Here is a 25,687-nt window from a genome sequence, read left to right on the forward strand (position 1 = left end):
ACAATAATACATGTTGAAAGGGACCTCCAGAAGTAGTTCAGTCTCACTCTCTGCTAAAAGTAGGTCTAATTACATCAGGTTGCTCAGGGCAGGGTCCAGTCCCCTTCATGTCCTGTGACCATCATGCAATTCATGTGAGGGCCCCTTAGTGTTTGAGAGACAGCCCCTCTTTGAAAGGAACTACTGTCAACTGCTTTGTAGCTCTATACTGATCTCCCTGAAAAGTACAAGAGCATTTCCTCATGCTGTAACTTGAGTACTGCAGCCATCTGTCCAGGATTGCTAGACACCCAGAAACCAGGTTAGAGCAGCAATTCTGAATCAGCTGTGAGCAGAATTATTAGGAGTTGTGCACAGCTGATGCTTATGCAGCCCAGTGCCCTTTCATAGCCTTACCTATACAATAGTATAGGTATAGTACATATAGTATATAGTACAATAATGTACTATCATATGGCTGCACAGGAAATGCTGAGTATCTGCTCCAGCATGGGCATGGGGCTTTAAACGTTCTTCTGAAAATACAGTAGCCCTAAAACTGCCATCAGAACTCAGTGCTGCCTTTAAAGACATTATCTGCTATAGAAAGCTGGAACATTATAGCACACCTAACTACTCAGTGTTAGTACTCTGCAAGGCTGCCATTCTGCAGAGGTTTGTGAATTTAGCGCTGAGTGAAAATTTCTGGCTCCACAATAAGGGTTAGTACCCATGTGGCTAACTCTAAATGTCTAAGAATTGTATGCAAGTGACTTACAATTCATGCAATATAGAGCAGCACTTTTAGCTCTGCATCATCTGTCACAAATGGGAAGAATAGCATATGGCAAAAAGAAATGTGCCCAATAAATCTGGCAGAAGGACAAAAATCCCTCCAAACCTGTAACTAAAAGATGGAACAGTCATTTCAGTCATCTTTTTACCATCCCAGATGTACAGTTAGAACTGGTTTGCTTTTTTTTTAAAAAGGGCTATAAACTGAAAAAAAATTCATGCTTATATTTCTATAAGCTGATATTTATGAGCCATCTGTTACCTCTAGGGCCAGTGATTTCAGGAAGATAATACCTTGAAATTAACAAATAAAAACATTCTGATTTCCTTACTATTTAACTAAAAATAATGAATTTTCTACTTCAGTTATTCTGTGTTATGAGATAATTAATACAAATGCTGCAGATACCATATCAGAGAATTTCAGCTGCTTATTCTTACTGCCCCAAATTAATGTTCCATACAGACATTCTGCACATGATTAATGTTTCATAAAATGCAAAATGATTTCAATAAATTACATTTTCATAAAATAAATCTGATCTTTTTGTGTCCTCACAGTTTTTAAAGACTCCATATTTCAATATAATAATAATAATTTCTGAGCGCAGGAAAAATAGTATTAATGACAACACACAGAATTTATGTACCAAATTACAGTCTTCAACTTAAGTTGACTTGAATAAGTGGACTTAAAAAGACATTGCAATTAAGTAAGACAGTACTGATTCTTTAGTCTCTCAGAAGTATCACAGACCTATTGTGGAATTAGCTAATTTATTTTCCAAAGGACAGTCAATGTATATGGCTTCCTTTGCTAACTGCTGCTAACCTTTAGAGCTGGCTACCATTTCTCATTGTGCTCCGTTATTCCAACTATTCAATTTTTAGGATGAAAATGATGTTACTAATCTGTAAATTGTGTAGTTATGAACACAGCAAAAGAAGACAGCAAAGAGATGCTCCACTGTAATATGCTATATTCCAAGATAATTTTCAAATATTTCTGTATATTCAATTGAATCCAGTAATGTAATGTAATAAAAGATATGGGATGTATCAAATAGGAACAGACCAAAAATTGTGTTAGTGTTGAAAGCTTTTAAGGAAGCCATAACCCAAAGGTATGGTAGTTTCCAAAATTCAGTTTTAAGGACTCCTGAAAGTTCTACACAGCTCTGGGACAAAGTCTGGACGTTTTCTTCCCTTGAAGATCATGACATTTGACACCCTTGAACCCCCTGAAACATGGTAGAAGGTAAGGTAAAAAGATCACTGAACAATGCTCTTTATAAAGAAAGTTTAAAAATATGCATATATTATTTCACCATTTCAAATTAGGTATTTTCTGAAATCAGAAATGTTCTGTCCTGATAAATGACTTTAAAAGTGTATTACATCAGGTAACCATGCACAGAACATAGAAGGGACTGACAGACTTTTCTTTCTGTTGTGAGAGAAAATTATTGCTCCTCATTATGACTATCTACTTATTTTCACCTTTTCTCTGGCACAGAAGGGCAGGAGAATTGAACAGTGAATTGACCAACTACCCTTTAACAGAAATTAACTACAATCTGCTCTGCAAGCCTGGCATAAAGGAATCTTCCATCATGTTGGATTCCACTGAAGTCTAACAAATCCAAGGCTGCATTGAAGCAATTTACTTTTTTTCATATTTAGAATGTGATCTGGTGCTTTAAACCATTTTTTATTTACAATAACCATTTACTTGTGTGTTTTTCTTGAATGTTTAATCACTAACATTGCTGTAAATTTCGTAGAATTTTCATTAAAGAGCACAGTTGCCTGTAGACTTTTCAAAGAGGACCGAGAGAGCAGAATTACTCCAATTTAGCTAATTATTTGAATTCTTCCCTAAAGGAAGGCCAACAGAGCTAGACAAGCTCTTTCTCTACTGTTGAAGAAACCTATGACAGCTCATCCATTATACAGTAATGTAACAGCAGGACCCAGCTCCCCTGGACCAGAAATAACAGGCAGTGAGATGCAAACTCTACTGCACTACCACCACCTCAGTGAAATCATGATGCTGGTCAAGTAAATGTAATCTGCAGCTATGTCTCCACACAAATTCACTAATCAGAAGTGTAAGGAGGAATGCAGAAACTAATGAGTTAAAAAAATATGATTAGAGCACAAATATCCAAAATGTTTACAAATGCATACATGAAATATTTAGCAAAGTGCAATTATGTTTTGCTAGTCACTGCATTCAGCACCAAATGGATTGTTCATGAATGTCTGATGTAGATCAGGCAATTTTTATGAGCTGTATATGAATATGCATAGAGATGGGAATTTATTTAGCCTTGGTAATTTCTAATGTGGTTATTCCTATATGTATTTTAAACCCAAAAATCTTGCATTACCAACAGTGATCCTCATATGTGTTACAGTATACTCCTTGTGTTAAAGGTTCTCTATGTGTGACATAAATCAACATCAGATGCAAACCAGACACCATGAAGGATCAGTCTTGGTATCATGATAGGCTTCAGAAAATTCTTCTCCAGCTGTAGTGTTTCTGTTGGCTACCTGCATGCAGTTGTCTGCATGTTGACTTTGCAAGCACAGAAGTTCTCAAAAGGAGCTGCTTACAGAAGGCACAAATCAGCACCATGTGTATACAGAAAAGAACAAAGCTCTTTTAAAATCCTTACACAGTTGAAATCTGTAGTAAAATTCTTGCTGACTTCAGTACAGCCAGAATTTCACCCTCAATTTACTGCTGTCTAGACCAACTACTTGGTTCTTTGAAGAGGAAAGGAATGCTAACACTGATCAACACAGCGACGACTGTTTAAACAATTCTGTTGACATTTTTCACAATGAAAAATTACATTTAATAAATTTTGCAATCTCTTAGAAGAAAAGTATTACCTTATTGTATAAAGAAATATGGCATTATATGTTGAAAAAATCTATACAAGAAAATGTGCCGCATTTTAGACCAAATCTATATAATTAGAATGTACATTGTTTTTCCACATGGACCTCTCAAGGAAAAAAGAGTATGGGCAATTAGAGATGCCAGGTAGCAATCTATTCAGTTATAATTTTACTTGTTAATCATAAGCCATGAAAGGCATTTATACTAACTGGTTGTGCTGATTATCAGCACCATTGCCTACAGTTGAAAAGAACTGCCAAGTATCATCAACTGTGAGCCTCTTCACCACTGCATCTGAGACTTCCAAACTACTATCCCTAACAATGGCATCACTGTTTTGCACTGTTTACAAAATGTGTAGAAGTCCTTAAACTGTCAGTGACATCAGCAAGTCTGAAAATAATGCATCAGTACCTGAGACTAAAAGTGAAAAACAAAATCAGTACTTTAATTATTTTAAGAAATAATGAAATACCTACTGATAATGATTTTGAAGACATCCTAGAAAGAACAGTAAGAAACATTTATAGTGTGAAATTATGTCTATTTCTCACATAGATTCTTCAGTTCTCTATTAAAAGAACGTTAATATAATTTTCTAGCTGTAATTCCTTTTGTTACTGAAATTCAATTCATGCATATTTCTCTTCTGCCCTTAGAAGTACTTTGTATTTCTGAAAACACATCAATAACAACAGAGAAACATGGAGAAATATATCACAGTGATACCTGAATTTCAGTGGTCACACTAAAGTTCCTCATTTTTTCAACAACAATCATCATTAAAACAACACAGCACTACAGAGTCCTGCCAGATTATTCTGTTCTATAAGGCCAGCTGCATCACTAGGCTATTTAGATAGTTTTAAAAGATACAGGCCCTGACAGCCACATGTGAATTCACTGAGGTCAAACCCCACGTTTTGTTACCAATGCACTGAGCTCAGAAAGTTGTTGCTTTCCTGTCTGCATGGCTCATTGCCTCGCTTTCAAGATGTTGATATTGCTCCTCAATGACCTTCAAACAGCAAATTCACATTTAGCAAGGTGAAGCTGAGGCACAACAAATGTGTACAGAGATTACTGGACTCAACAGCAGGCACCACTACCAAAAAGATTAATTTTCAGTGTAACAGGTCCAAGTTTAAGAGTTTCTCCATGACTTGTATTTCATGAAACAAACAGAAACCCTGGTTCCATTTAGTGGGAGTTTTGTCACAGATTTCAGCACCAGTTTTGCATTCAATGAAGATGGAAAACCCTTACTGCTAATGCGTAAAACCTCAAAAACTTCCTCCTGGTTTCACAGTTGTAATTTGAAGGCTATTGCTTGAATACCTGATCAGACTTGGGATTTTATTTCCTTGCTGCTGTCTGCATATACTAATTAATTAATTGAAAGGGCATCATCAACACTTTAAGATGTTTCTACTTTAAGAACCAACACTGTGATTATTTCTTAATATGCAATCAACTTACAGAGAACACTAGTTTAGTCTCATTTTATACTGAATACCCATTTTAGAAATAAAATTTTCTAAGTTTCTAGGGCTGTTCACAGATTAGAGTTGGTAATCCTACAACATACTGTATATGGCAGAGAGTATCTTTTTTATAATTTACAGCCACACCTGGAAGTCTAATTGGACTGGATGAACTGTGTAATTTTAAAAGGTCATTAAATGTAGAGAATAATTATACTGGGGGGCTGATACTGTTCAACATCTTTGTCGGTGACATGAACAGTGGAATCAAGTGCACCTTCAGCAAGTTTGCTGACACCACCAGGCTGTGTGCTGCAGTCAACGTGCTGGAGGGAAGAGATGGCATCCAGAGGGACCTTGACACACCTGATAGGCGGGCCCATGCAAACCTCATGAAGTTCAACAAGGCCAAGTGCAAGCTCTTGTAACGCAGCAATCCCAGGCACACCTACAAGCTGAGTGGAGAAAGGACTTAGAGGAGGGCTGCAGAGAAGGAATTCAGAGTGGTGGTTGATGAAAAACTCAGCGTCAGCCATCAGTGTGAAGTCACAGCCCAGACAGCCAAGGGAACCCTGAGCTGCACTAAAAGGAACATGGCCATCAAATTGAAGATTATCCTCCATCTCTACTCTGATCTTGTGAGATCCCACCTGACTATCACACCCAGCTCCAGTGTCCCCAACACGAGAAGGACTTGGAGCAAGTTTAGAGGAGGGCCATGAGGTTGAAAAGAGGACTGGAGCAACTCTCCTATGGCAATGGCTGAGAGAGTTGTTGGGTCTGTTCAGCCCCTGGAGAAGAGATGGTTGTGTGGAGACCTCATAGGAACCTTCCAGTATCTCAAGAAAGGCTACAGGGAAGCTGAGATGGACTTCCCATGAGGAACTGGAGTAATGGGCACAGACTGAAAGAGGAGAAATTTAGGTTAAACATTAGGAATAACTTATTTTCTGTGAGGGTGATGAGATACTTGAACTGGTTGCCTGGGGAGGTTGAGGATGCTCCAGCCCAGAAAGGTTCAAGGCCAGTTTGGATAAAGCCTTGAGGATCCTGCTCTCTTGTAACTAACCTCCTTTAGATATAGGTAAGGTTGCTAGAAGCTCTCCCCAGAGCCTTCTCTTCTCCAGGCTGAACAACTGCAGGTCTCAGCCCTTCTGAGCACCTTTGTGGCCCTGCCCTGGACTCACTCCAGCAGGTCCATTCCTTCTTATGCTGAGCTGATGGCCATGACTAAACAAACTTCTGCAAGACATGATGCAGTATGGTCAGAAGTTGCAACTATGGTAATGTAGTTTAACACTCCATATAAAAAAAACTTCAGTACAACTTCAACTAGTGTTTTGAAATCAGCCAGTGAGCCATGAAAAAATTTCTTAAAAAAAAAAAAAATTACATTGGACTCTAATGTTTCCAAGGTGACAAGGGAAGTTATACTAAGAACAGGCTTCCCACCAAACCTGAAGGCACTAAATGTGCAATTTAAAATGGTAAAACTGTTGCTTAAGCCTCAGAACATAGAAATAAACCAAAAACTCATTAAAGCTTCAAACTTTACATGAAACTGACTTCCTTGTACAGACTGAGAAGAAATATATAAAAAACGTAGAAAATAATTTGTTTTTATTATCTTCCAGATACTAGAAATTAAATGTGTAAAATTTGCTGTTTGTGCCTCAAGGTATGTTATACTGCATTCGGGGTAAATCTATTAAAAAAGCAAGTAAGTGGGCAGGCTTCTAAATAGAATCATAACTTAACAATCAAATTAAAACAATGTCTACTCACTTAGAACAGTATTTCATCTGGAAGGGACCTGCAATAGTACAGTTGCCTGACCAGTTCAGGGCTGACCATAACCCAATATGTGTTATTAAAGGCATTACCCAAATGCCTCTTAAACGCTGGCAGGATGTTTGACCACCTTCTCAGTAACAAAATGCTTCCAAATGTCCAGTCTAATCCTCTTGTGGCACAGCTCTGAAGCATTCCCATGTGTCCTATCACCAGATACCAGAGAGAAGAGCTCAGCACCTGCCTTTCCACCTCCTCCACCAGGGAGTTGTGGAGACCAATGAAGTCACCCTTCAGCCTCCTCTTCAAACTTTACAATTCTCATCCTCTCCTCACAGTACACTGTTTCTATTCCTGTCACCCTGTCAGCTTTGTTCCCCTCCTCTGGATGCATCCAAGGACCCAGCACCCCAGATCCCTCTTGGCAGGGCTGCTCTCCAGCCACTCCTCTCTCAATTTAGACTTGCACCCACCATTGCTCAGTAGTACTGTTCATTTCAATAGGAGTCAGTATAAGGGAGCTGTGACCAAATAGTATCAATGCACAACACTCAGTCCACTGAGCTCAAAACCACTCCTGCTACCACCATGACACTGCTGTGTAAAATATCTGATGTAAACAAACAGCTGACCAAAATAAATTAAGTTAATGTCTGAATGCTTAGTCACTGCCTGAAGTTCAAAAATGCTCAAGTGTTAGGTAAGTCTCTTAGAAGAAATTAATAAACAAGGAAACAGAAACCATGACATTTTCAACACACTGATATTGATCATCTGTGAAGAAGATGCAGGCAACAGTTCCTCTGATTATTCAGTCACCCAACAGTGATGATAATTAGAAGAAACTTCCTGAGGATATAGGCAATGGCAATAGCCCACAGGGAGCAATTCACACAAACTCTCCAGAACCTCCCTGAAAGGTCTGAAAGGGAGTCAACTAGGTATATCATGTATCTAGATTTTACTTGTTTCTCATTTACTACACACACAGACACACACATGAAATAGGCCAGCTCTTCAGCAGACGATAGGAATATACATAAACATATGGATTAATATAGACATAAAAAAAAAAGTGAGCTTCTCTTCTATTCAGACAAGGCAGTCAAGCACCTGCCTGGTGGGCACAAAACTGTGCCCCCAAGCCAAAGATGTAATTAAAGAATCATCATCTCCTTTCTATTCACATTTTCTTTTTTTCCCTTTGCTCCCTTTCTAGGCTGTTTCTTTTTTTATTCCCTCACATTTGAAGTATCAAGAGCTAATGAACCACATATTATTTGTATTTCATTGTACAACGCATAATCATGGTGTCCCATTTAATCACTTTGGTGTTGAAAAGTTTCCTGTGAAATGATGTATTTGTCACTCAGCACATATTTCTGCAACAAAATATTTTTTATCATTATCTGTTACTGAATGATATTTTTTATGGAGAAAATAATAGTAATTAAGTTTTTGAAAAATACTACAATGTAAAACTTTTTTTTCAGAATGGGAAGATGCTGAACATTTTAATCTAATTAATTGACTGATATTTATCCAATTCCTCCAAAGAAATGCAGATGTGTGAAATTTTTGAGTCCCTGTTTTTGAGTCCAAGCCTTTTCTCTTATAGCACTGAAAGAAGCAAGGATATTGTCTTCAGGAAACATTCATTTTTTGCATGGCCTAATATTTCACAGATAAAGTAAACTCAAATTTTTTAAAAATAAAATAATGCAGGCTAACATTGAAACATTAATAGAAAGGAAAAAAAGAACACAACAACTTCAACAACAACAACAACAAAAAATAAAAACAAAAACAAAAAAAAAAAACCACCTCTGCAAAGACTGTAATAGGCAGACGTACTTTGTCTTCACAGTTACTGTTTGGCTTGCACTGCAAAAGAAATTTCTCGTCACTGAAAGTAACACTAATAGGCTTTTATAATGATTGATAAGGAATTTATATTCTATTTTGATTTATGAATGACTCAATGTCCATGTGATACACTGGAACAAATTGCTCAATCACATACAAAAAGAGTTCCCACATTTCAACTTTTTAGAATGCTGTTCTTCATCCACACCAAAATGCTGGAAATCAAGAGGAAATTCAGATTCTAACAGAACAAGAGCAGAAGCCCTGACCAGACCATTTCATGCTCAGCTCTCCCAGAAGCATGTACCATGCAAGTTTCAAGTCATTAAGCTGCAAGCCTCCAGGACACACCAGACTCACAGCACGTGCTGGGTGGGCAACCTGCACATATGGACTGATGGTTTGCCTGGTGCTTAGCAAACACATGCCAACACTGTCAACCCCTTTGCAAATGACTTCTTAATGGATATATGCATTTCTATTTCCATTATAGAAGTCCTTAAACCAAAAAATGGGCACTCTTCCAGTCCGAAGAAATCTTGTTTTGAGGTAGAGCAATAGAAAAAAAAGAATAGTAGATTGTGCAATTATTCCATGACCTCTGTGGTAATGAAATTCAGTACAATTTTATCATTATGTTGTGTGATTAACTTGCTTCTACATATAAATATATATAGCTAGGAATTTAAAAATTACTTCAAGGCTCCTTGTGTCCTTTGTCCAAATGCCAAGAATAAATCATTGCCCACTAAAATGTTTATTTCAGATTGAATTGAACATTACATCCCTGTGCCTGAAGCAGATGGAAAGCAAAGTCTGTTTTGCTGGCATTATGATTTGCAAACACTTTTTATGAGTTTGTGTTCTGTAAAATATGTTGGGTTTCTAGACTACTACTACTGGCCATAGTTTTCAGTGTATCTTGTACATGAGTATGTTACCCTACAGAAAACCCACTCAGTTTCACAGAATAATTTCAATTTTTATGTGCTTCATAAATATATATATATGTATTTATTTATTTATACATCTGCATATATATATTTATAAGATATCTTTCATATGTATATAAAGTATTATAACATCTGCATTGTGTGTGTATGTAGGCAAACAATATTTCTTTCTAAGAGAATTCTCTTAACATAAGTTAGTATATAAATCTAGAATCACTGAAAACTGTACGAAGTTAGCTAGGAAACCTATGGATTTACATCACCACTTTAAATTGACAAAGAATTTTTTGTGATAAATACATTTCAAGCTATAAATCACATTTTTGTGACTATGTTTCATGCCATGTGTTAAGCTACACATTTGTCAACATGAAATCAGACTGTATTCTTTCCCTGTATTTTGGATAAAAAAGGAAAACATGCATTTGCACAGAGAAGCAAGTGTAGTATTCCTTAATAGACATGCATGTGCTACAGTTCTCAGACCATTTAAAAAACTTTTTCTATTTCACAGGTCTTCTTAGCTAGCCAAAACTGTCTCACTAACTGCTACTGAAAGTGACAAAATCACTCATGAGTTTCTATTATGATAGACAATTTTGGTTAGCTAATTATAATGTGGACCTTTTTGTTTTACATTTTGTGGATCAAAAGAATTTCGTATGATGAAATGTTGAAAGCACTCGGACCATTTCTGCTGGACAAGAAAACAATGGGATCTTATAGATGTGAATAAATACCTGGAGGGAGGACATAAAGAAAGGACCAGGCTCTTTTCAGTGGTTCCCACTGACAGTGCAAGAAGCAATGGGCACAAAGTGAAGCAGGAGGTTTCTGCTGCACATGAGGAAAGAGTTGTTTGCTGTGAGAGTGACTGAGCTGCCCAGAGAGGTTGTAGAAGCTCCATCCTCAGAGACATTTCAAAGTTGTCTGAACACAGTCTTGAGCAACCTCTTCTAGGTGGCCCCTCTCGACCAGGGGGGTTGGAGCAAGAGCACCTCCAGAGGTCACTGTCAAACTCAACCATTCTGCTAGTCTGTAATAGCAGTGCACAGCCTGGTAAAAGTTTGGTAGCAGAAGTATTTTACTGATAATTTCAAATATCTCAACAAAAATCAATTCAAGTGATGGCAAAATTTAATTTTTCATTTACTGGATCTTTATTCAGATTCCTTTCCTATTTCAGGAAAAAAGAATATTCCTTTCTTGCTCCTTTTACACTAAGCAAAGTTTTCCACCTCCACATCCTCTCACCTCCAAGCTTATTTCTATATTTATTTCTGATTTTGAAAAGAGAAATAGAGCAAGTCAAAAGCCTGATCCCTTTGCCATACCGAAGTCTGTTCTTACAAAGCACAACTGATTTTAAATCTCCCCCAATACACCGGAGGAACTTAGAAATGAATTTAAAAGAAAAAAGGAAAAAGCTTTATGACACTGGGTATCACTTATGCAAAAAACTGAATTAATTTCAAACTAAAACAGTAAATGAAACAAATATTTAAGATAAATGAGTAACTAACTGCTTATCATTCATTCTAACTCTCCTACCCTAACTTACAAGGACTAATACCTTAGACTTGTCATATGTTAAAAAATAGCACCAAGCGGCTTAGAGAGAGATAAAAAGACAAAAAAAGTAGCAATATATAGCTCATCAATGTAAAAAAGTTAGGATGTTCTCTGGAAAGGGAATATACTTCAGCTAGAAAGCTAAATTACTATATTTACTCTGTACTGAGTGCTACATTCCTGCCACTGCTGAGAATCTTTTTCAAGAAACTAAAGAAATCAGTTCCCTGGCATCATTCACTAACATCAATGAAATTCTAACAACCCCTCATGCAATACAGGAAAAACATCCTGACAGACTGGCATCTTACATGACAAGATTCATGTTGCCCACAAATGAACACTACAGAGGTGCTGGCTGTAACAGGTGCAAGCTGCTAATCCTTATAGTCAGTGAGAGTTCTCACTAATAATTAAAAGACCATCTGGATGAACTAATGACTTGGTAAATCAGTGCTTGCATTACAAAATCTACCTAGTGAATGAAATTCTAGAGACATCAAGAAATAAACATGTGTACACAATAACCTTGTGGATAACTGCATTGATCTCCAGCTTTTTTTTCCTAAGCAAAAAATTGTCACAAATGCTCATCTCTACCAATCCTCTGCACCCTTTAGCCTTGACACACTGTATACTGCTGGCTATTGTCAGTTGTTGACTCAGAAAAAAACACTTTTAAGCTATCAATCAGTAATCTTTAAAGCTGGTGGGAAATTCTTCTAAATGATTCCAATCTGTAGTAATTTTCTTTTAAACTTGCTTTCCTAATGTTATGTACCCTGTTTGCTATGAAGTCTAGTTATGATCCAGTGCTCAATTAAACACTCAGAAACACCCCAACTAACACGGATATACTTGTCCAAACTCTCTTTTATTTCCTCTTTAATAGATTTAAACAGCATGAAACACAAAAACAGAGAGTATTACTATTTTCTTAGTTTTCTGAGCCGCAGCAGTATTTTGTTCACTGTGCTAAAACTATACACTCTTTTTGTATTCCTTCTCCAAAGCTAAACCTTTAGAAAGAAGGTAACTGTATAATACCAGCAATTTAGTGGTCTCTATCTTCAACGTTTCTTTTAATCCTCTTAAAGTGTATATTCAGAAATACTACAGAGCTTGATCAGCTTCTAGTACTGACCTTAAAAGAAAAGTACACCAAAAAAATCAGATTCCTATGAGACACAGTAAACTTTATTAAAACCTGCAACTACACCTGAATTGGAGACAATCCTGCTGAAGACACCAAACAGAAAAAAACTTTCTTCATTATTTAGTTTCCACTTACACTGGCTTTTAAAAATCTCTTTTGAAATGTTTTGTCTCTACTACTGTTCTTAGTATTCTAACAAACACCTACTAAAAAAAGGATAAATAATGCAAAAAAATTGACAGGAGCTACTACTGAAGATTAGTCAACCCAGGATTTCTTATGACTTGTACTCTTAGAAATGGTAAATAGAAGATTTGTTGGCTGGGTTTTTTTCCCTACTAAAACATACTTCAGTACTAGTAAATCACAGTATAAAGCCATTTAATTTTAGGGGGTAGTTAAGTTTTAAAGGTGCCACCATGCTAAATGAGCCAAAGCTTAACAATTTGACAAAACTGAATGAATGCTGATGCCTACATGTGTGATGGCTGTAGCACTTGAAATTGCAGTTTCAGCACAACAGTTAAAACAGATGCCACAGCTAATTTCATGGATCATGGTACCGTCAGGAAAGAAGTTGGGTTTTTCATTTTCCATGAAGATTTTAATGTTTATTTAGAGAATTTCTGAACATGCAAAGTAATGTGCATCTGTGATATAAAATAAAGATATATGATAAGTTTTGTATTTTGTGATGCAGATAAAAAGCAACACAGTTGGGTAATTACTATGAGGCACAAAGGATTGAACTAATAATTTTATTAAAACATGTTTTCTTAATGCTGATTCATCAAGAATACAAAATAAATCTGTATTTACAAATACAAAATCTGCCTTCTTGGCAGTAAAAACATTCAAGAAATGAAAAATCTATCCCTTGAAATATATTCTGATCATGCTGACACTAGTACATATTCTTACCAAGACTCTACAGTAAAGCTGTAGTAACCGACATAGACTCAAAGCTAGCAGGACTATTTTAAATGCAAAATAAGCATGGGAGGGGTTTTGAAAATACATCTTTCTCTTGCTTAAAGACACTCAGAAGCACGTAAAAATTCTCCTGGAGAGTTATAGTTAATTAACTTTCTTCAAATACTGTTAAATTCTTTTGTAATACTGCATCATAATTTCAAACTTTTAGGAAGTATCACAGCTAGAAATGAGTGATGTGAACATGGTCTAGGTGCCATACTTTCAATGCACAGTGAATACACACAATCACATTAAAATGTTCAGTAATGCCTCAAAACTTTACACCAACCAAGAGAACTATGGTTTTCAATTGTGAAAGTGTTCAAACATTTATGTGAGAAAAGCAAAAGTGAAACAGTAAATCAATACTGCTCTAGCTGTGTGCTCAGGAGAGGTGAGAAAGATTTTTTTTTAGAGAAAACTTCTACTTTTATGTGTAAGAACTGATTATACATCTACTATTGAAAGAAAGAGGATATTGTGATACCAAGTAAACTTTTTTCCTTGCATAATAAGTCACTGAAATATTTGCTTAAAATTTGTTCAAGTAGAAACTAGTTACCATGACAGGTCAGCTTTAAAGAACAAATGAGATACAATATGTATGTAAAAAAAAAAAAACAAACAAAAAAGGGCCACCATATTACCAGGATATTAACAAATTTGTGTGAATTTCAGTGTAGCAGCAATAGATGCCAAAACCAAACATTTGAATCCCTGACTTCTAAAGGATTTTGATATTTTAAAGAAAGTACTAAAATTCTGGCAGCTATTAGAACAGTAATTTCAGAAAAGTGATACTGCAACTGTTTAACAGGGAGCACAGAGAGCTCAGTTGAAGTACTAAAGCAAATAGGACATTGAAGTACTAAAGACTCAATTATTATTATTGAGAAGTGGTCGCCAAAAGGTCATCACATGTTCTTTAAATATCACTCAGTTTACATCCTGCTTGAAGAGGACTCCATGAATCTCACTGATCCACCTTCAGAACACTACTGAAACATCATTAGTCCATTCCTGAGCTTCCTAAGGATCTCAAGTAGCTTCACTGTTCAATAAACTGACATACTTACAGAAAAAATAATTCAGAATTAGATTATGCAATTAGCACCACAATTTTATCTTCAATAAATAAGGAGGAGCAAATTAAGTAATTTAAAGTAATTACTTGATTTACAAAAAAATCTGTTTCTAGCAGTTGTCTTCCACTGTTGCGTAATGAAAGACTTTTAAATATTACTGCAGATTGATGGCATAAAAATAGTACCAGTAAAAAAATATTACCATCACATCAGTAATTGAGACACAAACTTAAAGGCATCCTTAGCTTATTTGTACATGGCATGAACAGAAAGATAATGCTGATCCAGATACTTAGCATATGATCTGCAAATCTTTGGTTATTTATTCTCAATACAACTACTGTGACACATTTGCAAAGCCTTTAATGTACCATAAGATTGGCAAGGCTCCTTCATTTACATAATTAAGGCAATTATAGCCATTATAATCGAATGCAGCACCATTTTAATGTGCTGGACTATATTTAAGCTTCTGCTTTATAATCCATGGAAGCTGGTTGGCAAAGTGCAAAAGAAGATAATGAATATATCCTAAATAAGCGTGCTCTCATGACTACCTAAAATAGTTCAATTAGTTTGTTGTGCTACACAGACTAAGCTTACAAAATAATTTGAATGTTTTGGGGACCCTAGAACAGAATTTGTTCATGAATTGTTTCAAGATCTAAGTTAAAATTAATTATAACAATGATAACAACATTATCTTATTTCACTGTAACAGCTTGCCTCTCTTAAAATTGCAGGAACCCATACAAAACCACAGGCTGATACACTGTAGATAACTTTTTCACCTCTAAAGGCATATTCACCATTGGGTTCACTGGGGCTTCTCCTACTAAAACACAAGAGGAAAGGAAGAAATCAATCAAGCTGATCAAAATTTTCATAATAAATCATTTTAAAGCAACCTCCTATAGAACAATCTTTTCCCCTGTGAAAAGTATATGAATACTTTGTAGTAGTCAGAACACAACTTTGAATGACTGATTACTCATCTTGTATATAGTAAGTCTAAAAAGAGCCAGTGTATAAATGGCTCTGAGTGTTGGAATAATCCTACAGAAATAAAGGATTACAAAAAAAGCAATGCATTCTAAGCATTCATCCTGTGTGTATAAGCTCACTCCCACAAATTACAGAGAGCCAGCTAGCTTTGCCTGCAATGGAGTTTGGGAAGTTTACCCTGAATTGCCCCCTACACACAGGAGGGACAAGGAGTCCTATGCTATGCCCAGCTCCTCAAACGTGCACTCCTGTTTCCTAAGCCACAACTTGCACAGAACACACATGCCCTCAGTGCCATGTGATAAAAGTACTCACACAGTGAGCAGAGATGCAACACTGACATTATTTTAGAAATCAAGAACTGTATTACATAACTATTTTTAACACAAGGCCAGATCTTTCAGTTCAACACATACCTGCTGGTAACAAGAAATGTAAGAAGCAAATTCTTCAAGTTAAGTCCACCAGGGTAAGACAGAAGTGCTTTCCACAGCATTGAGACCTTAGGAATTTTCCATTTAAAAGTGACTTTGTGGATGTGACATGCATACTGGGATTTGACAAATCTCTATAGATTTGAGAACCCCAAAGCTTCCAAAAGCAGCCATAAAAAGTGGAATGACTTGGACACAAACAAGCCAAAGGAAGAGCAAAGACAAAGTGGTTCTAGAGAAGATTGCTACTGCAAAGGTGCTTGGAACTTTGAACAAAGAGCTGTTTCCAGCAAAGGGTATGTAATATTCTCATCTTCCCTTTAGTGTCATAGCTCTTTGCAATATTGGCAAGTGCTCAGCTAACAATCCTTTCTCAGTGTTACACTTCATCCTGGAAACAATAAAATGTTCTTCAAAGCATTCTCGAGTATGTTCTGCAGTATTATGGGGATTATTTTTCATAAACACAGCATCTATACTCTAGCCTTTTTTCAGAAACAGTATTATTATGGAATGGACAACCTTCCCTTAATCCTTGTTCCTTGTAACAGTCAAGCTCAATCAAATTTTAATTCATTCTGCAATTATGACTTAATTGCAGAGAATATAAAAAATATAGTTCACTGCTCAAGCACATTCTATCTTTACACTTTTCTTACACTATCAGCTCCACTATGATCTGAATCAATAGTATTCTTTTTACTAGAATGCCTCTGCTTTATTGCTCTACCTGCATTTGTGGTATCATTTTTCTGTACAACACATACTCTATATGTTTGCTCCCAAATATTCTAATCCCTGTAAGAACAGAAAAAAAAAGCAAAAAAAACTTTAGCAAAAAGGTCATCTACCAGTATACTAACCAATTCTAGCTATCGTTTTCAAACTGTAAAGGTGTTTTAAACAAAGTGAACACACACTATTCCATGCAGGAGAAGTTTGAAGTTCTAGGAGAAACAGGCATCTGGAGCAAAACTGAGTCACTTCTAAAGCCTAAAAACAGCTTATACAGCTGCATCTCCATTTCTCCAGTCCTTCAAACACAGTCACAGGCCCCTCATCACTTCTACATCACACGTGGACAATACCTGACAAGCAGCCTAGAAAGCTCCTCTCTAACCTTTCCCAGCTTCCAGAGGAAGGAAGCCCAGATATCTGGCTAAGCCCAGGCTAGCTGAGGGAACCAGGGATTGTTGGCACACAGGTCAAATCGCTCTCAAACACATTCTCTGTCATTCTAAACCACATTAGATGGCTACTAATCACACTGCATTAGATTACTACTAATTATGATGGATAAGTCTCTTTTTAGAAAGTCTTAGCATGGAGTTTGATTAATGAAAAGAAGATACTGCTGACAATTTTACTTGCCTCAGTGTCACTTGAGAAAAAAAATATTCAGTCAAAAAATTTAAAACACTCATGCAAACAAATTATCTTAGCATTGAAGAAACAGCCAAGAAAACTAGCTCCACTGAGTTTCTGTTATTACACAAATACAGCAATGAATCCTAAATAAATGCCTTTTACAAATACAGTAACACAGTATTTTTGTGCAAGCAAATCAAACTTTTATCATAGATATGGAAATAATTTACATATACAAATGAATTGTTGCAAAGATTATTAGTCTACTGTCTCAGAAATAACCTACTATTTATAAAATATCTAGTAAAGCTCTAAAATCTGGTAAGTCTAAAAAGTTGATAAAACAATGTTATCTTATTTACTTGATCTTATTAAAGATCAAGTAAAAAATGGTCTATCATTCACCTTATGTACAACAGAGAAAAAAAGAACATTCTAAATTAATTAGGCTGACCAAATATCAAAGCATAAAAATCCACAATGCATCAATTTCCACTTTATCTTCAAATGGCTTCAAATTGTACATTATATATACTTACAGCTCATCATTACTGTAAATGTGTGTAACAAGGTAAAAAAGGTGAAAAACAGTAGCTTGGATGCTTGGACAAACACAAGTCTAAGATGAACAGCATTAAGATTGAAAACTAAAAGCTATGCATTCTAGTAGGATATACTACCATATTTGTAAATAGAGTCCAAACAGCACTATAACATAACAGGAATTTTCTTTGGTGGATTATTTTCTGTTGTATTTCAAGTTTGAAAATTAAATTTTATCCTTGACCACACAGCATGAACATCTTCAACTTACAGATGGGAATTTTGCTCACTGTCTCCTACAAATGGTCTCTTCTGGCTACCCCATAACTGGTCACTGATAGTATCAGGCCTAATTGGCCTAGTACATGTTGGCTTGAACATGGAGTTTTATTCTATTGATGCCCTACAGTTACTTTTTCAAAGGAGAAAAAGGGAATTACAGAACAGTAGTATTTCATTGACAGGCAAAAGTACAAAGTAGAGATCAAGGAGATAACACAAGTGGTATTCTTGGCCCTCAATCTCTTTATAGGTGAAGTCTGGAAACCAGTCAGTGTTCTCTCTGAATGTAAACAAAAGAAAAGCTCTTTTTTGGCATCTAAACCTGCACTATATGAAGAGTAGTGGAGGTCATGTATTGAAAAGATGATGCTATGCAAATTAAATCAGAGGATTTGAGAGTGCTGCTTGGTTGTTTGTCCCTCTGTTAGTTTTTCAAGCACAGATGCACACAGAACGAACGAGTATCCAGTGTCTTTAATCCTATTGTTATTCTTCCCCATCTCTACAAAGCAATTAACAATTCAGCAGTATTCAGTATAAAACAGGATGCAGCTGAGAGAGTAGTCATATTCTGTGATTAAAGTCTTTCAGATATGCTAACTGAAAATATTTTGATGCCTGAAATATTGCCTTTTCACCTCTTTCTGGCAAAAGTTTAGAGTCAAAGAGGATGACATTTGTAAGAGCTTCCTTGTTACCTACGAAGTCCTCCTCCAATGCTGAAAGGAAGAGAAGCCCTTTTTTTCTTCCATGAGTATAAGCCAAAATTTCTTATTTTAGTGAAAAATATCAAGTGAGCACTTAGCACAGGATTATTAGAAAATCAAAAATTGAGACTGAATTCTTGCATTTCAATAGCTAATAAAAATGCATATTCAGTATTTTAACAACAATTATACAACTTTTGCCATTTAAACTGCAGGGCCATCAATTGGCCCTGAGCTTTTGGATGTGACTGTATGTCCCAGCTGAATCTCGACCCTATGTCAGGGGAGAAACACAGCGTTGTTTCTATGATGAAGATACCCAAAGACATAATTGAGAAGAATGCTGTAGTACACAGCCAAATCTTTGAAACACACTGTTGGGGAGACCAGGATCCTGGGCCTGTCATAGTTATGTTTGTCAGAATGTTAGTGCAGCTTGACGCAGAAATAAAACAAAGCACTCTGTCAGGTTTTTTAGTTTTAAGAATAATTAACTTTCCCAATGTATGCACTCTGGAGTAGAGCAAATTTAAGACAACTGACAATGAATGCTTTTCTTGGATACCTTTGAAGGTATTTAACCATATCAAAGAGCTGTCAGCCATACACTAATCTGCTGACAAAATTTCTGCAGAAATGCCTATGCTCTTCACTGACCACACTTTGCATCATGTGTACTTGTTCTTACCCATCAGACTGAAGAGCAGGACAAGCAAGAGACAGGGCTCACTACATCTCAGAGCAAAAGGACCATGATCACTATTTGAAAGAAAAAATATGTGCTCAGACACTGTCAAGGGGACAAAAGATTCCTCAGTTTTTTAAAAACCTAAGTGCACGGAATCCTACCTAGCTTCTGGTTCCACACAACCACTGAAAAAAGCCTCAGAAGTGCCTAGGAAAATAAAGATCTGCAGGTGCCATCTCAATGAATTCCTTTCATTTACAGCTGTGCTACTCAGTATGACCTGGATACCCCAAATCCTGCTACACACTTGAAAAGGAGACTGGTGCAAAAGCAGGACATGAGGCAATGGCTATGCCTGGAAAACAAGATGCTTCCTCACATCTCTTATTTAACACATCTGTCACAAGTGGTGGTGCTTCCCATTCATTCTGCTTTACCTTTTCTCATTGTGCCTCTACACAACTTCCAAATCCCTCCCTCTCTTCTGCACTCCCCATATTCATTTATTTCTAACTTTGTGTTCCCCTAATACTGCCTCTAATGCTCTGCAGATGTTCCTCTCTCATTTGTAAACATAAGTTAGTATTTTCTGTCTCTTTTTAAAAATTACTGGAGTATCTACTGTAGTTTATAGTTTATATGATATCCATTGCTTTATCAAAATTACATTCAAGACAAAGATTGTAAAGATTTTTATTTTATTGTGGGCTATTCTGTTGTGGGGTTAGGGGTTTTCTTTGCTTGTAACTTTTGTTTTTCTTATCAACTGACAAGTCTAGAGTCAAATCAAGTTCTTAGCCCTTTCATTTATAGATTTAATCCAAGAGACCCTGCACATCAACTGGGTACAATGTTTCTAAATATATCATTAAAATGAGACAGCTTTTACAAAAGCCTGGATCCCCTCACCTGCCTCATATATTCATCAGAGATAAGGATTAGACAAACTTCATAGTTCACTTCCAAATAAAAGGAACCTATGATTTCATTACTAAGTTCACATACATTTTAAGAAGAAAATCTGTTTTCTTGAATAGTGGCTTAATTTTGCTTCCCAAAGGAATATATGGATCCACACCAAGACTATTTTGGGAAAGTTCATAGACATATTTTGCTCTCCAAATTCACAAAAAATAATAAAAATCTGTAATTTCAATATGAAAAGATGAACAGTTGTCCTAAACAGCCCAGGCAGGGTATGTATTTTAGGAAACCCTTACTTAAGTTATCCCTGAAAAAGGAATAGTAACCTTATTTTGCCTGTTTGGCTTCATGAAATTTGTAAGCAACTGACATACATATATGCAGCTGAGAATCATAGAAACATTGAGTTTGGAAAAAATCTCCAAAATCATCAAGTTCAACCAATACTTTACAGAGCTTCATTTAAAGACAAAAATTGTATTCTTCTAACTTCTGTTAGAACTTCTGTTGCAAGAAATTTTGTATTCTGTCACAATAAAAGCTGAAATTTCACTAATGATACTCAGCTCACTCTCATGTTTCTCAAGTTTCCTGGCTTTTGGCCTTGTAAAGAAAATGTATTAACAAATTTCTGCACTGCAACAAAATATAGCATTTGGAAAAGCCCTGTATTTTGCTTGCTCTTACAATCTGTCAGGATAGGATTAGTGTTAATTCCTATACCCAGGAGACCTTTATTCCTTCTCTTTTACATAACCAGGCACAAGTAATCTTGACTCCTTAGCAGCTCAAATAATCAAGAAGAGTTCATTCTTAATTTTAAAAAATTCCAGTATTTGAAGCAAAAAAAATTGTCTCTAGATTTTTTTTAAGTGTTTTAGCACAGGAGTATGAAAAATTAAATATGCTTGGAAGAATACACACAAGGACAAAAATAACTACATCAGGTAAAACAGCTGCCAGGAGAGAAAATGCTGATCTTATTTGGTAAATCTAAGGGCAATGACAGCATATTAAAAGACTAACAATGGAGAATGTAGGCCCACTACTCACAAAGAGATGCTTTTCACCTCATTATCTTAATTTTATTTCACGCCCACTGTTAAGCAAACATTCCCACATCCATCCTGGAGATACAGATACTATTGCTAGAGGATGCTGCAACCACATTAAGGTTACACTCATATTTTATCAAAGGGGCCCCATTAGCCAGACACTGCTGGGTCTTCCAGAACTTTTCATTTTGTTGAACAATATGAGAAGATGACATATTTATCTATTTATTTTCAAGATACTACATGAAATTGTAAATTAATGCTTTAAAAAACATGAAGACTATCATTTTGCAGAGGGGTTACAGCACAGGGAGTATTTAATTACATATATTCAATTAATATTTAATTACATAATCAATTATATTGACAAAGATGAAAAAAGGGACCTAAAGAAGTGTTTCAGAGCAGTTTTTAAATTGATTTGTATGCCTGCACACAGTTTAATCTTTATAATGGTCATATTCATTGTGAAAAGAACATTAATTTGTTCCTTAAACTAGAAAAAAAACAGTTTTGGCAGTAGCTACAGCTTGTAATGGAAAGTAAGACTATCCTGCACAATAAATCTAAAACAGTGCTTCAAACTATAATGAAATAACAACCTTAATGCAGGAACACAATATTTGTTTCATTTCTTGTTATAAGGTTGCTACAGAGGAAAAAAACATCATCTTTAAAATTAATTTTGCTGTATTTTTAATGTATTTTACTCATCAAAAGTGTTACTATACAGAAAGAACAAAATGATGCATGTAACAGAGATCAGTCTAAAGAAGTTTCAAAATTGCAGACTTCCAATCATTTTTCTTGACAGATTCAGGTCCATGGTAGTCTAAAACCTCATGACAGCTCTCTCTTCAGAAGCACCAAAGATGGTATCATGTTTTGCTTAACAATCACCTTTCATAATCACCTGGGAGCCACTGAAATACAAATATGCTTAGCCAACATTTTTTCTCCCCATTTTGTTCCAGTTGCACCAATGGCTCAGAAGCACTGCAAAGCAACTTCATTTTCTAGCAGCATAATCCCATTCATGGCCCAAAAAGAAGCTGATTTACTCCAATCAAGCACTTTTCAAATCAACACACTTACATAATACAGCCATTACTAACAGTTCTTCAGCTCAACTGCTTGCTCCTATGACCAGCAACAAGGACTTCTAAATTTCCATCCTTTTCATCACACCTTGTTTTCTTGAATATTCAACTGAAAACACTGAGGAGTAAGGAATTAATTTTTTGTCCTAAATAACACCTATAAGCATCTCAAGAAGTATTAAATACCAAATGAAAAAAGGAACAGCAGTAACTCATACTACAATAGCTCATTTGAAAAATACCATGGTATTTTACTTTCAAAATCCTTGGCAAAGAAAAAACCTTGAACAAAATAAAGCAAGTTTTATTCAAGAATAATGAGTTTTTCTGATAACTGTAATATTCTCTGTGCAAAATCTTCCTTCCTTCTGGAAATGAGTATTAAAAATATTACATGAATTATCATCACTCACCTCTCCTGTCACTTCTGCCTGCATTTGTGGATTTGTCAGAAGGGCAAGGGCAACGTCCTTCACATTTCACTGAAATTTGTTTTCCTGAGACACAGGCTTGATAGTCTAATTTGCACTGCAAGGAGACAGAATGGCTATTATTAATATAAACATGTCTTATTAAAAAAATTATCTAGTTCTAAGAAATTTGAAGCAATCTTTCATGAAATGTTTAAATCTTTGCATACATGTGTGAAGAAAGGTCTTCTGCAGTATATGCTGCTTCCATTTAAAAAATCAGAATAAAGAAAGTTTTTGGTTGTTAACCTGGCTACAGTTTCAGACTCAATTCAAGAACACATGCACTTGTGGTGCGAGATTGATTTGAATATCCATGCTAAATGGAAGTTGACTGCATTGGTTTTATCTGTGTTCTATGAGCAAATAAACACAGCAACAACATTCATTATTGATAGAAAGCAATAAACAATCAATTTTTACAGAATTTATACTGTATTTCTATCTTTAAGATGACAGTATCCTGGCAAAAAAGCATTAATGAATAAAATGAAAAGCTGTACCTAATGTAATTCTGCATAGTGACTATATTTACTGATACAGAAACAGATTAATTTCTAAGGTTCTGATCTGTGTACTTACAGCTCCAATCCAGAAACCACACAGAAGCTAACTATATCTGAGAAACAAAATTGTTGTTTCAAGCATATAAAAATAACATAGTTAAAAAAAACATACAGAGAAAATAATATCATTGCAAACACTGTCACTCTTACTGAAAAGCTGAACTTTTCTTCCAATAAAACAGTTCTTTGCATAGAGACCTTTCTCTGGGATGTTTCGTCAATGTATTATCAGGGAAAACAAACAAAAAATCAAGGCGGGGGAGCATCTACAAAGAGCTTTTTCAAAAAGAAAAAAAAAGAAAGATTGTTATGAAGAACACTTTGTATTTAAAAGATGCCAAATGTCTCATTAAATAGGTAAAGGACACAGAAGCATATGAGTCAGAAAATCAGTCCAAGTAACAAAAATATTAAGTGCTTTCTATGTATCACAGCACTTCAGAACAATCTCACTGGAATTTGGCTCTTATTCCCTGAATCGTATTTTGCTGGGGTACATAACTTCACTGTAATGCAGTTCCATTATATTATTCTCAGGATTTCCAGAGAACGCTAAAGTCAAAGTTTCTCTCTCTCCTAAAAATATATAAGGGGTGGGAGCACTGTAGTTATGTAAGAATCAAGGAGCCTCCTGAAAGACTGCACTTGAGGTTTCTACTAGTGTGCAGATGTAAGCACTGTGAATTTACAGAACTTTATCAACTTCCTAAGCAGACTTCTACTCTTGTCACACGCTCATGCAGTTCTGTCTTGCATAACCTGATGTGCATCACTGTATCAAAACTGCACATTTTTGCACCATTGCCAGTACTAAAAAGAAATTAATACTTTAAATTTTGTGTACTATAGTCATTCTTGTACTTCAGTTTTGAATGTGTCATCTTTTGCCAAAAAGCCATGGTTAAAGGGAAATGATACCAATAGAACCTTTTAATTCTCCCAAGAAAACCCCAACATAACTGAAAGCTATACAGCACTAATATCCCATAAAGGACTAGAAAATGGAAGCAAAGCAAGCACCTGCCCATGCTGATTTGGAAACAACTGAATACTTTTTCTATCTCAATTATTCTGGCTGTACAGGAGAGTGCTTGCATTACTATGATGCCCACCAGCCCTCTCTCCAGAAAGTACATGACCTAATTAATATTTTAATGCTCAAACAAATATCTGGCGTTTGTGGAATGGATTGTATCACTCAAATTTAATACTTGTCTCCGTTAAAAAGAGATGTCTTTCCTTTTTTAAGATCTGAGAGTTTTTATTATTCAAACTTAGTAGTTTAAGGATTAAAACCTACAGATAGCTGTGCTTTAGGCTTTGATTATTCTACTTGGTAAGACCACTTAATTAATATTTGACACAAACCCATTTCAGGTTTGATTTTGTTTGAGAAAAAGAGAATGAAGAATGAAGAAAAAAAAGAGTAATACTTTTATTTAACTTCTGAAGATTTTTTTAAATTCTTTATTGAGAGATTATTTTTTTACAGACTCCAATGCTCTTAACTTTGATTCACTCAAACGTTGCTAAAGACACTAGTAAATACTTCATAGGTGCTTCAGCTAGCATCATGAGTTCCAACTTTAGTATTTTTCATTTATTTTTCTTTGAAGTTGTATACTCAGTCCCATCTGCAAATAACACTATCTTTTTAAATGCTAAAACAACCTTAACGTTCAACACCTGACACAGGCAAAGATACATAAAATACTGAGTGCAAGGTCAGCACACAACACTTCCAAATCAGTACTCCCATTTACAGATATGATAAAATTTTACTCTTGCTGAACTCATTTTAAGGACAGGCAGACAGCAGAGATATATTCATTGTTTTCAGAAACACAGTAATGTCATGGGCCTTGCATAACCTGGTAATGAATGAATCAAGGCAGTTCTGACAATATCCTGTTAGCAGCTAACGACACCAGGAATAGAACTCTGGTTCAAACCTCTTGACATCATTCCCCAAATT

At 35.7% G+C, this 25,687-nt stretch overlaps 1 protein-coding gene across 2 annotated transcripts in view; it reads right to left on the bottom strand.

Annotated features, from left to right (window-relative positions):
* SPOCK3 (SPARC (osteonectin), cwcv and kazal like domains proteoglycan 3) overlaps positions 1-25,687 on the bottom strand; it is a 168,617-nt gene that overhangs the window by 32,217 nt on the left and 110,713 nt on the right. For both annotated transcript variants that reach the window (XM_056490547.1, XM_056490546.1), the window contains one exon: positions 23,090-23,204. In XM_056490547.1, coding sequence (XP_056346522.1) covers positions 23,090-23,204 — 115 coding nt within the window. The remainder of the gene's footprint in view (positions 1-23,089; positions 23,205-25,687) is intronic.

Source organism: Oenanthe melanoleuca, chromosome 4, assembly GCF_029582105.1.
Source record: "Oenanthe melanoleuca isolate GR-GAL-2019-014 chromosome 4, OMel1.0, whole genome shotgun sequence".
Lineage (NCBI taxonomy): Eukaryota > Metazoa > Chordata > Aves > Passeriformes > Muscicapidae > Oenanthe > Oenanthe melanoleuca.